Source organism: Kogia breviceps, chromosome X (assembly GCF_026419965.1).
Source record: "Kogia breviceps isolate mKogBre1 chromosome X, mKogBre1 haplotype 1, whole genome shotgun sequence".
NCBI classification, from domain to species: domain Eukaryota; kingdom Metazoa; phylum Chordata; class Mammalia; order Artiodactyla; family Physeteridae; genus Kogia; species Kogia breviceps.
Genome location: NC_081330.1, coordinates 71,059,414 through 71,073,514, shown reverse-complemented (window position 1 = coordinate 71,073,514; position 14,101 = coordinate 71,059,414). Strand labels below are relative to the sequence as shown.

At 38.6% G+C, this 14,101-nt stretch overlaps 2 protein-coding genes across 4 annotated transcripts in view; both read right to left on the bottom strand.

Moving 5' to 3' along the window:
• The window catches only part of HDAC8 (histone deacetylase 8), a 234,955-nt gene that overhangs the window by 99,089 nt on the left and 121,765 nt on the right, over window positions 1–14,101 (bottom strand). The window lies entirely within an intron of this gene.
• LOC131748373 (ADP-ribosylation factor-like protein 4A) lies at window positions 2,911–3,602 on the bottom strand. Its single transcript, XM_059050488.2, is given in 1 exon segment — window positions 2,911–3,602. A coding segment is annotated over 1 exon segment (603 nt). The 5' UTR covers window positions 3,514–3,602.

Here is a 14,101-nt window from a genome sequence, read left to right as displayed (position 1 = left end):
AGTAGGCATAAGGTGGTTTCTCATTGAGGTTTTGATTTGCAGTTCCCTAATAATTAATGATGTTGAGCATCTTTTCATGTGCTCATTGGCCATTTGTAAATCTTCTCTGGAGAAATGTCTATTTAATTCCTTTGCCAATTTTTTTTTTTTTTTCCGGTATGTGGGCCTCACACTGTTGGTGGCCTCTCCCGTTGCGGAGCGCAGGCTCCGGAAGCACAGGCTCAGTGGCCACGGCTCACGGGCCCAGCCGCTCCGCGGCATGTGGGATCTTCCCGGACCAGGGCACGAACCCGTGTCCCCTGCATTGGCAGGCGGATTCTCAACCACTGCGCCACCAGGGAAGTCCCCTTTGCCAATTTTTTAACATCTTTATTGGCGTATAATTGCTTTACAATGGTGTATTAGTTTCTGCTTTACAACAAAGAGAATTAGCTATACATATACATATATCCCCATATCTCCTCCCTCTTGCATCTCCTTCCCTCCCACCCTCCCTATCCCACCCCTTTAGGTGGTAACAAAGCACTAAGCTGATCTCCCTGTGCTATGCGGTTGCTTCCCACTAGCTATCTATTTTACATTTGGTAGTGTATATATGTCCATGTCACTCTCTCACTTTGTCACAGCTTACCCTTCCCCCTCCCCATATCCTCAAGTCCATTCTCTAGTAGGTCTGTGTCTTTATTCCCATCTTACTCCTAGGTTCTTCATGATTTTTTTTTTTTAGATTCCATATATATGTGCTAGCATACGGTACTTGTTTTTCTTTCTGACTTACTTCACTCTGTATGACAGAATCTAGGTCCATCCACCTCACTACAAATAACTCAATTTAGTTTCTTTTTATGGCTGAGTAATATTCCATTGTATATATGTGCCACATCTTCTTTATCCATTCATCTGTTGATGGACACTTAGGTTGTTTCCATGTCCTGGCTATTGTAAAAAGAGCTGCAGTGAACATCGTGGTACATGCCTCTTTATGAATTATGGTTTTCTCAGGGTATATACCCAGGAGTGGGATTGCTGGGTCATATGGTAGTTCTATTTTTAGTTTTTTAAGGAACCTCCATACTGTTCTCCATAGTGGCTGTATCAATTTACATTCCCACCAACAATGCAGGAGGGTTCCCTTTTCTCCACACCCTCTCCAGCATTTATTGTTTACAGATTTTTTTATGATGGACATTATGATTGGTGTGAGGTGATACCTCACTGTAGTTTTGATTTGCAGTTCTCTAATGATTAGTGATGTTGAGCATTCTTTCATGTGTTTGTTGGCTATCTGTATATCTTCTTTGGAGAAATGTCTATTTAGGTCTTCTGCCCATTTTTGGATTGGGTTGTTTGTTTTCTTGATATTGATCTGCATGAGCTGCTTGTAAATTTTGGTGATTAATCCTTTGTCAGTTGCTTCATCTGCAAATATTTTCTCCCATTCTGAGGGTTGTCTTTTCGTCTTGTTTATGGTTTCCTTTGCTGTGCAAAAGGTTTTAAGTTTCATTAGGTCCCATTTGTTTATTTTTGTTTTTATTTCCATTGCTCTAGGAGGTGGGTCAAAAAGGATCTTGCTGGGCTTCCCTGGTGGCGCAGTGGTTGAGAATCCGCCTGCCGATGCAGGGGACACGGGTTCGTGCCCCGGTCCGGGAAGATCCCACATGCTGCGGAGCGGCTGGGCCCGTGAGCCATGGCCACTGGGCCTGTGCTTCCGGAGCCTGCGCTCCGCAACAGGAGAGGCCACCAGCAGTGTGAGGCCCACATACCGGGGAAAAAAAAAAAAAAAAAAAAAGATCTTGCTGTGATTTATGTCATAGAGTGTTCTGCCTATGTTTTCCTCTAAGAGTTTTATACTTTCTGGCCTTACATTTATGTCTTTAATCCATTTTGAATTTATTTTTGTGTATGGTGTTAGGGAGTGTTCTAATTTCATTCTTTTACATGTAGTGGTCCAGTTTTCCCAGCACCACTTGAAGAGGCTGTCTTTTCTCCATTGTATATTCTGGCCTCCTTTATCAAAGATAAGGTGACCATATGTGCATGGGTTTATCTCTGCACTTTCTATCCTGTTCCATTGATCTATATTTCTGTTTTTTTGCCAGTACTATACTGTCTTGATTACTGTAGCTATGTAGTATAGTCTGAAGTCAGGGAGCCTGATTCTTCCAGCTCCAGTTTTCTTTCTCAAGATTGCTTTTGCTATTCGGGGTCTTTCGTGTTTCCATACAAATTGTGAAATTTTTTGTTCTAGTTCTGTGAAAAATGCCAGTGGTAGTTTGATGGGGATTGCATTGAGTCTGTAGATTGCTTTGGGTAGTATAGTCATTTTCACAATGTTGATTCTTCCAATCCAAAAACATGGTATATCTCTTGATCTGTTTGCATCATCTTTAATTTCTTTCATCAGTGTCTTAGTTTTCTGCATACAGGTCTTTTGTCTCCTTAGGTAGGTTTATTCCTAGGTATTTTATTCTCTTTGTTACAGTGGTATATGGGAGTGTTTCTTTAATTACTCTTTCAAATTTTTCATCATTAGTGTATAGGAATGCAAGAGATTTCTGTGCATTCCCAATTTTTTTTTTTTTTAGGCAGACACCCTTCAAAGTTTTATTTCACTAACTTCAGATCAAATTTCCACAGCTGTTTTCTGGTCAATTTTCTATCTTTGCTTGGCTTCCCAAAATGGTAGTACCAAAAGATTTGTGGGGTAGGAAGAAGAGGCCATTGTAAGAAGCACTGCATTTACTGATCTTCCACAAGGCAACAGAGTTGGACATCTGATTGTTCAACAAAACAAAGCTTTAACAGCATCCAGGAGGGCAGGCAGGCAAACCAGGCTGTAGACACTCTTCCATTTGTCAAAATCAGACCACAGAAAACCTACTCCACACAGACCTAAAAGGTTATCACCACTCATCTTTTATTTTTCTGCTGCTGCAACATTTTTCTTCTTTTAATTATCATATCATGTAGTTTCTCAAGTTCTTCCTTCAGTTCATCACCTATGATTGCACAGGTGGGCTACAAATGCCAGGGAGTTCATGAACTCAGTTCACCCATTGCTAACAATTTCTCAGTTTCTGAGAGAGACAATGAGTTCCTCAGGTCTTGTCTGTTAGCAACTATAAGCACAGGAACTCCTTTATTTTCTGATATCCTAGTTATTTTATGAAGTTCAGTTTTGGCTTCTTCCATCCTTTCAACATCAACAGAGTCCACAAGAAACACAATGCCATCTGTGCATCTGGTATATGACTTCCACAGTGGCCTTAATTTCTTCTGACCACCTACATCCCAGAAGTGAAAAGTGACTGTTTTAGAATTTCCCAAGGTTACCTTAATTTTTTCCATGTTAAGTCCTTTGTTAGGTATGGTATTTACAAATTCATTGAACTGCAGCCTGTATAACACAGTTGTCTTTCCAGCAGAGTCCAAACCCATAATGACAATGTGGAAGGACTGAAATGAAGGCAGGCCAGACAGGATCGAAGTCTGGTCTGACAGTCCATTCCCCATTTCCAGCTGCAAAGAAGTGTTCCAAATTGAAAGGCTTTCTTCTTACTGCTTGAGAACTTCTCTTCCTAGGGGATCCAGCTACCAGACTCCCGAATTGGAGCCTAGATCCAAATGAGAAAGCATTGGTAGGCTTTTCTACATGGGGTCAGAGAAGCGCCCCACTGCCGCTCAGCTTAGCTCTCCACACAGCTCCGGAAGTTGCCTCAGTAGAAACCGTGGCTCCAGACTATGACCATGCCCACTCCACAGGGCCCACCCCTGAGCCCAAATCCCATTGGTCACCTGCACGTCCATGCCACATGTGCCCCCGTGCCCTAACTGGTGAGAGTAACTGCCGCTCTCAGCACGGCGGAGCCAGGCTCTCCCTCGGTCCACATGCACCACCTGTTGCCCTCAAGTTAGAAAAGAGGGTGCCTGCAGAGGGAGCTGAGCGACCCCTGCAGAGGAAGGGGAGCCTCGGCCGGTTGGTCAGGTCCCTGCCAGCTGGGTTGCTCCACCCACCCGAGCACACCTGCAGTGCGGACTCCGCGCAGGTTCTCACATCCGGCCAGCGGTCACTGCCGGCACATTAACCCTTTGTCCGCTGGCCAGAGGGTGCTCCCTGCGGCTGCGCTGGCCCACAGGAGTTTATGATCTGACCTGCGGCAGCCGCCAGGGCAGGCCCACTGTCCTTGCAGCACGATCCCCTCACCTCGCTGCTCCGCACCCAACCCACCTATTTTTAAAATTGGTTATATTTCTTCTTCTTGAGCTTAGGAGTTCTTTATATATTATGAATATTAAAACCTTATTAGATGATTTGCAAATATTTTCTCCCATTCTATAGATTTTCTTTTCACTTTCTTGATAATGTACTTTGATCCACAATAGTTTTAAATTTTGATAAGTCAAATTCTTCTATGTTTTTCTCTTGTTGTCATGTCTAAGAATCCACTGCCAATTCCAAGGTCATGAAGATTTATGTTTTCTTCAATAATTTTATGGTTTTAGGTCTTATATTTAGATTGGTGATCTATTTTGAGTTAATTTTTGTATATGGTGTGTGGTAGGGAGTCCAACTTCATTGTTGGACTTGCATGTGGATATCCAGTTGTCCAAGCACCATTTGTTGAAGAGATAATTCTTTCCCCATTAAATGAATTTGGCACCTTTGTTGAAAATCAATTGGCCATAGATGTATGGGTTTATTTCTGGACTTACAATTCTATATCATTGGTCTATATGTTTGTCCTTCTACCAATACCACACTGTTTTGATCACTGTAGCATTGTCGTAAGTTTTGAAATTGGGAAGTGAGTCCTCTAACTTTGTTCTTTTTCTAGATTGTTTTGGTTATTTGGGTTCTCTTCAAATTCCATATGAATCTGAGGATTGGCCTTTTCATTTCTGCGAAAAAAGGCTGTTGGGATTTTGATAGGCATTACAGTGAATCTATAGGCTGCTTTGGGCAGTACTGACATATTAACAATATTAAGTCTTATAATCCGTGAATACAGGATGCTCTTCCATTTATTTAGGACTTCTTTAATTTCCTTCAGCAAATATTTTGTAGTTTTCAGTGTCCCAGTCTTTCACCTGCTTGGTTAAATTTATTCTTGGGTACTTTATTCTTTAGGATGCTATATGGAATTGCTTTCTTAAAATTTTTTGGATTGTTTATTGCTGGTGTATAAAAACACATTTGATTTTGTGTGTGTACTGTAACTGGCAAAATTGCTGAGTTTGTTCATTAGCTCTAGTAGCTTTCATGTGGATTCATTGGAATCTTCTATATGTATGATCATGTCATCTGTGAATAGGGAGAGTTTTATTACTTGCACTCCAATCTTAATGCCTTTTATTTCTTTTTTTCTTGTCTAATTGCTCTGGCTAGAAATTCTAGTATAACATATAATAGCAGTGATAAAAGTGGTTGTCTTGTCTTATTCCTGATCTTAGAGGGAAAGTGTTCATCTTTTACCGTTGACTATGTTAGCTGTAGGTTTTTCATAAATGCCCTTTATCATGTTGAGGAGTTTCTGTTTATTCCTAGCATTCTGAATGCTTTTATCATAAGTGGGTGTTGGATTTTGTCAAATGCCTTTTCTGCATCAATTGAGATGATCATGTAGCTTTTCCCCTTTGTTATATTAATGTGATGTATTATATTGATTGATTTTCTTATGTTGAACCATCTTTGCATACCTGGGTTAAATTCCCCTTGGTCATTTTAAAATGCAGTTGAATTCAGTTTCCTAGTATTTTGTTAAAGGATTTTTGCATCTATAATCATAAGATATTTTGGGCTGTAATTTTCTTTTATTTTTAGGTCTTATCTGGCTTTGGTATCAGGGCAATGGTGACCTCCGAGCATGAGTTGGGAAGTGTTCAATCTTATTCAGTTATCTGGAAGAGTTTGAGGCAAATTGGTATTAATTCTTTAAATGTTTTGTAAAACTCACCAGTGAAGCCATCTGGTTGTCACTTTTCTTTGTTGGGAGGTTCTTCATTACTAATTCAGTTTAAATATTTTGCTTGTTACAGATCTATTGAGATGCTATATTTCTTCTTGAGTCAGTTCTGGTAACTTTTTTATTTCTAGAATTTGTCCATGTCATCTAGGCTATCTAATTTGTTAGCATACAATTGTTAGTTGCATCCTCTTATAATCTTAAAAAAAATTTCTGTAAGTTTGGCAGTAATTTTATTTATTTATTTATTTATTTATTTATTTATTTATTTATTTATTTATTGCTGCACTGGGTCTTAGTTGCCGCATGTGGGATCTTTCGTTGAGGTGTGTGGGCTCTTCATTGTGGCACACGGTCTTCTCTCTAGTTGTGGCATGCGGGGCTTCTCTAGTTGTGGCACATGGGCTCGAGAGTGTGTGGGTCTAGTAGTTGCGACACATGTGCTCTCTAGTTGTGGCGTGTGGGCTCCAGAGTATGTGGGTTCTGTAGTTGCAGTATGTGGGCTCTCTAGTTGTGGTACATGTGCTCAGTAGTTGTGGTGCTGGGGCCTAGTTGCCCCACGGCCTGTGGGATCTTAGTTCTCTGACCAGGGGTTGAACCTGTGTCCCCTGCATTGTAAGGCAGATTCTTAACCACTGGACCACCAGGGAAGTCCCAACGTCCTTCCATTGATTTCTGAATTTAGTCATTTGTGTCTTCTCTCTCTCTCTCGTTTTTCTTTATAAGTCTAGCTAAAGGTTTGTCAATTTTGTTGCTCTTTTTTTAAAAAAAGTATTCATTTATTTATTTTTGGCTGCATTGCTGTGCGTTGGCTTTCTCTAGTTGTAGTGAGTGGGGGCTACTCTTTGTTGCAGTGTGCGGGCTTCTCACTGTGGTGGCTTCTCTTGCTGCAGAGCACAGGCTCTAGGTGCATGGGCTTCAGTAGTTGTGGCACATGGGCTCAGTAGTTATGGCTCATGGGCTCTAGAGCACAGGCTCAGTAGTTGTGGTGCATGGGCTTTGCTGCTCTATGGCATGTGGGATCTTCCCATACCAGGGTTTGAACCCATGTCCCCTGCATTGGCAGGTGGATTCTCAACCACTGCATCACCAGGGAAGTCACTGTTCCTCTTTTCAAAGAACAAACTTTTGGGTTTGTTCATTCTCTGTACTGTTTTTCTATTCTCTATTTCATTTATCTCTATTCTAATCTTTATTGTTTCCTTTCTTCTGCTAGTTTTAGATTTAGTTATCTCTTCTTTTTCTAGTTCTTCAAGATGTAAAAGTAGTTTATTGCTTTGAGATCTTTTTTTTTTTTTTTTTTTTTGTGGTATGCGGGTCTCTCACTGTTGTGGCCTCTCCCATTGCAGAGCACAGGCTCCGGACGTGCAGGCCCAGCGGCCATGGCTCACGGGCCCAGTCGCTCCGCGGCATGTGGGATCTTCCTGGACCAGGGCATGAACCTGTGTCCCCTGCATCGGCAGGCGGACTCTCAACCACTGCGCCATCAGGGAATCCCTGAGATCTTCTTTTTAATGTAGGCATTTACAGGTATAAATTTTCCTCCGATTATGGCTCTTGCTGCATCTCATGAGTTTTATATGTTGTGTTTTCATTTTCATTCATTGCAAAGTATTTTCTCATTTCCACTGTGCTTTCTTCTTTGATCCATTAGTTGTTTTAAGAGTGTGTTGCTTAATTTCCACATATTTTTGAACTTCTCACTTTCCCCTCTGTTGTTTTTTTAGCTTTATTCCATTTTGGTTAGAAAAGACAGTTTGAATGATTTCAATCTTCTTAAATGTATTGAAACTTGTTTTGTGGCCCAACATATGGTCAATCCTGGGGAATGTTCTATGTCCACTTGAAAAGAATGTGCATTCTGCTGTTGTTGGGGGGAATGTTCTCTCTACGTATCTTTCTGGTCTAATTGGTTTATAATGCTATTCAAGTTCTCTATTTCCTTATTGCCCTTATGTCTAGATGTTCTAACTATTATCAAAAGTGGTATTTGAAGTCTCCAACTATTACAGTAGAACTATTTTTCTTCTCATTTCTGTAAATGTTTGCTTTCTACACTTTGGGGCTCTGTTGTATAGTATAAATAGGTTTATAATTGTTATATATTCCTGATGAATTGATCCTTTTATCAATATATAATGTCTTTGTCTCTTGTAACACTTTTTGACATAAAGTCTATTTTTGTCTGATATTAGTATAGCCAACATCAGCTCTTTCTGGTTACCATTTGCATGGAATATTTTTTCCATCCTTTCTTTCACTTTCAACCTACTTATTTCTTTGGATCTAAAGTAAATTTCTCATAGACAGCATACAGTTGTACCATGGTTTCCTTTTTAAATTCACTCTGACCAATCTCTGCCTTTAATTGGACACTTTAATTAATTTACATTTAATGTGTTTACTAATAAGGAAGGCTTTCTGCCATTTCTTATACTATCTTTGTCCCTCATTTATTACATTAATGTCTTCTTTTGTATTTAGTTGATTATTTGTAGTGAACCTTTTTGATTCTCTTTTCATTTCCATTTGTACATTCAAAGAACATTTATTTTGTAGTTACCATGGGAATTACATTTAACATACTAAATTTATTATAATATAGTTTGAATTGATACCAACTTAACTTCAATAGCATATAAAAACTCTGCTATTATTCAGTTCCATCCCCTTCCTTATGTTGTTGTTGTCACAAATTACATCTTTAGATATTGTGTGCCCAATAACAGATTTATAATTATTTTTATGCATTTGTCTTTTATGTCATGTAGGAAAGAAAGAGTGGAGTTACAAACCAAAAATGCAATACTAGTTTTTATGTTTGCCCATGTAGTTCTCTTTACTGGAGAACTTTATTTCTTCATATAGCTTCACATTATTGTCTAGTGTCCTTTCATTTCAACTTGAAGGACTTCTTTTTGCCCCATTTTTTCTCAGGTAGGTCTAGTGTTAACAAACTTCCTCAACTTTTGTTTATCTGGGAATGTCTTAATTTCTCCCTCAAGTTTGAAGAAGAACTTTGCTGAACATAGAATTCTTAGTTGACAGTTTTTTTTCTTTCAGTGCTTTAAATTTGTCATCCAACCACCTTCTGGTCTCCATGGTCTCTGATGAGAAATCAGCTGTTAATCTTATTGAGGACCCCTTGTATGTGACTAGTTGCTTCTCTTTTGCTGCTTTCAAGATTCTCTGTTTGTCTTTCAAGAGTTTAATTGTAATGAGTGTTGGTGTGGATCTCTTTGCATCTATCCTCCTTGGAATTCATTGAGCTTCTTGGATGTGTAGATAATGTCTTTCATCAAATTTGGGAAGCTTTCGGCCTTTATTTCTTTAAACATTCTTTCTGACTTTCTCTCTCTTTTTCTTCTGGGACTCCCATAATGGTGTCCCATGGGTCCCTTAGGCTCTGTTCTCCTTTCTTCATTCTTTTTTCTTTCTGTCCCTTGGACTGGGTAATTTCAATCGTCCTATCTTCAAGTTCACTGATCTTGTGCCTGAAGCTTCTAGTGAATTGCTAGCATTTTGACAGAGATTTCCTTGAATGTCAGGAGTTTTAAAAAATGACAAAAAACACCTCTTCCAGTTTTTAAGGTCCTCTCAGGTCTTTTCTGAGCATGCTATGTGCCCTGGGCATTTCCCCATATACACAGGTGCTTTTGACTGCCTTCATTTTCCAAAGAAACACTCTCTCTGGCTTTTCCTCCCAGGCCTTAGGTTGTCTATTTTATGTCTAAACTGCAATATTTTGCCTCAGGAATCTGTGGGTTGTTCATCTACATTATGATGTTTTCAAGCAATGCTCACCACTTTTATGACCTAGTTGGGTTTCAAGTTAGGTGTAACAGAGATGAGTACCCTGCATCTGTCATTCAGGTAGCCCCTGACAGGTTAGAATAGATCTACACAGTAATTTTCAAATAAGGTCTACTCTCTTCCCTCTTGAACCATGGTCCAGGGTCCTACGCTAGGAACATATTTTTGAGAGTGCTGCCCAGTTGGGATGGGAGTAGGACAAGGGCAAGTAAAAATGCCATAAAGCTCTCCTACCATTAAAAAGCTAGGTATCTTTTTACTTTTACCATGAGCTGTTATTTTCCTTTAACAGTTTATCCCAGGGGGCATTGCATTTGAACTAGGATTACATGGTACATCTTGATATGACCCTTAACTTTTATTTATTTCATTTGTATTTTGATCAAAGTAATAGTTTAATAACATGCACATAGTTTACAAAGTCAAACATTACCTAAGTCTTACGATGACACACAGTAGTTCTCTAACTTAACCCTTCACATTTCCAATTTCTACTTCCAACAAACAGCCATATTTCATTCTTTTAGTCACTTCTAGTATTTCCCTGTATATATTCAAATAAAATGAGAAGATTGGTAGTTGTTTTTCAATATTTGATACGCTCTACTGACTTCCTTCTATGAAAGAGTATAATTGAGTCCTACTACTATCTCCCGCATCCATCTACACACACATTTCACTTTGTCTCATACTGCACATTTAATTATCTCAGAATTGTTGGCCAAATTAACATTCAGTGTTTAAAGTTATGGTGACAACAAATACTGTACACAGCTGAGCCAGCTGCTATATAGTATGGCTACTTTTCCTTCCCTGGAAATTTTTTTCCTGGAATTAATAATTACCTCACCTTATATATGTTGTTTAGCTTTCTATGTACTTATCCTTAATGTGTATCAATTCCTATGTCTTTATCACTAACTCATGCCACACTCTTTGACAAAACTGTAATATTCTTCTCAGTATTGTCAACCACACCAGGCAATCTGTGAATTCCATCTTCTCCTCAGAACCTTTCCCTTGAAGCTCTCCAATTTGGACTGTTTGATTTCTAGGCCTATGTACAGCTGGTATATGGGACCTTCTCCTCACTACCATCCTGAAAAATCCCTGCTGTTCTCTCCTGCATTGGATCCTCTGTTTCCTGGATCATATGTCTTCTGCTTTCTGGATTTACTGCCCTCATTTTGTTGGGTACCTACTCCAAGATTCCTGAACTTGCATGCCTGAAAATGTCTGTATTCTATCCTTGCAATTGATTGGTAGTTTGGCTGCATATAGAATTCAAGGCCCAATGTCTTCAAGCTTTCAATATTGTTGATAAGAAGTCCAAAGCCATGCTGATTTTAGAACCTTTTTGTGTGACCCCAAATTTTTCTCCCTAGAAGCTTTATAGCTTTTAGAATACTTTCTTTTCCCCTTTGCTCTAAAGTTTTATAATATGACTTGAGATCTGTTTTTCCTTTATGGTGCTGGGCAACCAGTGGGCCCTATCAGTCTGGAAATTTATGTCCTTAGGTTTGGGGGAGATTTTCTTTTATTATTTCTTTGATAATTTCCTCTCCTTAATTTTCTTCTCAGGAATTATTTTTATTGGATGTTGGACCTCATGGATTAATTGTTTAATTTTCATATTTTTCTCTTTTCAATTTCTCATCTCTCTACCTATTAATTGTTTTCTTAGAGATTTCTTCAACTATGTCTTCCAACACCTTGTTGAAAAAAAATTTTTAAGCCACTTTAGTCATTTCTAAGTGTTCAGTTCAGTGGCATTAAGTACATTCACAAAACTGTAACCATCATCACTATGCATTTGCAGAACTTTTAAATCATCTTAAACATAAGCTACAAACCCATTAAACAATAACTCCCTATTCTTCCCTCCCCCTAACCCCTGGTAAACTCTAAATCTACTTTCTGTCTCTATGAATTTGCCTATTCAAAGTACCTCATATAAGTGGAATCATACATTGTTTGCCATTTTGTGACTGGCTTATTTCACTTAGCATACTGTTTTTAAGGTTTATCCATATTGTATTATGTATTAGAATTCCATTCCTTTTAAAGGCTGAGTAATATTCCATCGTATGTAAATATCATATTTGTTTTTCCATTCATCTCTTGATGTATATTTGGGTTGTTCCCACCTTTTGGCTTTTAAAAATAGTGCTGTAATTACACTGATATACAAGTGTCTGCTTTCAATTCTTTGGGGAATATACCTAGAGGAAGAATTGCTGGGTCATATGGTAATTCTGTGTTTAACTTTTGGGGGAACTGTCAAGCTGTTTTCCACAGTAGCTGCACAATTTTACATTCCCACCAATAAGGCACAAGGGTTCCAATTTTTCCATGTCCTTACCAACACTTGTTACTTTCCATTTAAAAAATAATATTCATCTTAACGGGTATGAAGTGGTATCTCATTATGGTTTCTTAACATTGTAAAGTTGACTTTTCCTTGATTTGGCATTTGCTTGATTGCTGTAAAGCTTTGACTGTTTTCCAGAGTTTTAACAAGTTGTTTCTGACAGTTTCTGTTTGTTTTTCTATGCTTCTGTGGAGTGATGGTAGCTCGGCATTGCCTATTCCATCATTTTTATATGGTATATCTTGGTATATGTTCCATGGGTGCTTGAGAAGAATGTATATTCTGCTGTTATTGGGTGAAGTGTTCTATAAATGTCAGATCCTCTTGGTTGATGGTTGTGTTGAATTCTTCTTTATCTTTCCTGATTTCCTGTCTAGTTGTTGTATCACACCCATAACAGGAACAGATAAAACTAACTTCTTCCTCCCAATGAAGGTAAGAGAACTTAAGGTAGCTTAGGGAAGAATATGAGTGAGAGTTTCCATGACTTTCCAAGAGCCTGATGTCTTTCAATTGCAGGTCTGCCTCTGCTGCTTCATCTCCCACTATTTCCTTAGATGTCCTACATACATAGTAAACTATTTATAGTTCCCTAAGACCATGTGTTCTTTTACCTTTCTCTGGCTTTGTACATGCAATCATTTTTCCTGAAATGTCCTCCCCCTTCAGCACCTTTAAAGATTCAGCTCATATATTACCTCCCTTATGAAGCTTTTGCTGATCACTTAGAGCAACTTGAATATATATCTTTCTTTGGATGCTAATTTACAATGAAGCTAATCATAAATCTTCAAAGTCCCTCACTTGGACAGACCCTTTCCAAGGTCCTGGGAGGGGCTCTAACATTATTTTACAAGGGGGTATACATACATACATATATATATATATATATATATACCCCCTTGTAAAATAATATATATATATATTATATTTAAAAATATATATATATAAAATCTAATTTGCAAAGAAAGATATTTAACCATATTCAGTTAAGACTTTTCTCCAGTCTGACTTTTCCTCCATCAGACATCCCCCTTGTATTGGGTGGCACTGGAGTGGCTAAGAGGAAATTGAGTTGTGGATAGATTTAGTTTGGGTTTAATGGGGTATATTTATGTGGTTTGCGATGACTTATGTGTATAGTTAATTTATTGCTAATGGTGTAGGAATGGCTTCAGGAATGCTCCCATAACCCGATGTCTTGAGTCACCCAGCATCTTTACACAAAACAGAGAGAGCCAGAGCTATTATAGCCATATGAATGTATCCTATAGTGCCCTGTCTTAGACATGTTGGGGAGCAGAGGAAAAACAAAGCTTGAAATGTACAAAGTCAAAAGTTAGTGTGTGGAAAATTCTTCTAATCATCACATTTAAATTTTAAGTGAAGGATTTGTATTTTTAATGATGCTTAGTCAAAATGAAAGTTTCCTCCTTTGAAAACTATAGTCAATTCAGCATGTACAACTATAAATAAATCATATACTTTTTCATGGAAATTGTACAAAATAGAATTTATCAAAATTCCTGTTTTTCTTTTTTTTTTTTTGGCTGCGCCACACGTCTTATGGGATCTTAGTTCCCTGACCAGCGATTGAAACTGGGCCCCTGGCAGTGAAAGCATAGAGCTTTAACCACTGGACTGCCAGGGAATTCCCAAAATTCCTGTTTTTGAAGAAACCAAACCTCCTAGCAGTATTACAAACAGCAAGTACAGCTGTGTGTACAGTCACATATTTTATGCATCTCATCTGCTGTACTGAATTGTGTCCCCCCTACTCCCCCAACTTCAAATGCTGAAGCCCTAACACCCAACATGTCTGTATTTGGAGACACGGCCTTTAGAAGGTTACTAAGGCTAAATGAGGTCATAAGTGTGGGGCCCTGATCTTCTTGGATTGGTAGCTTTATAAGAAGCAATGACTGTCTTAAAAGAAACCAATCCACTCGTTTCA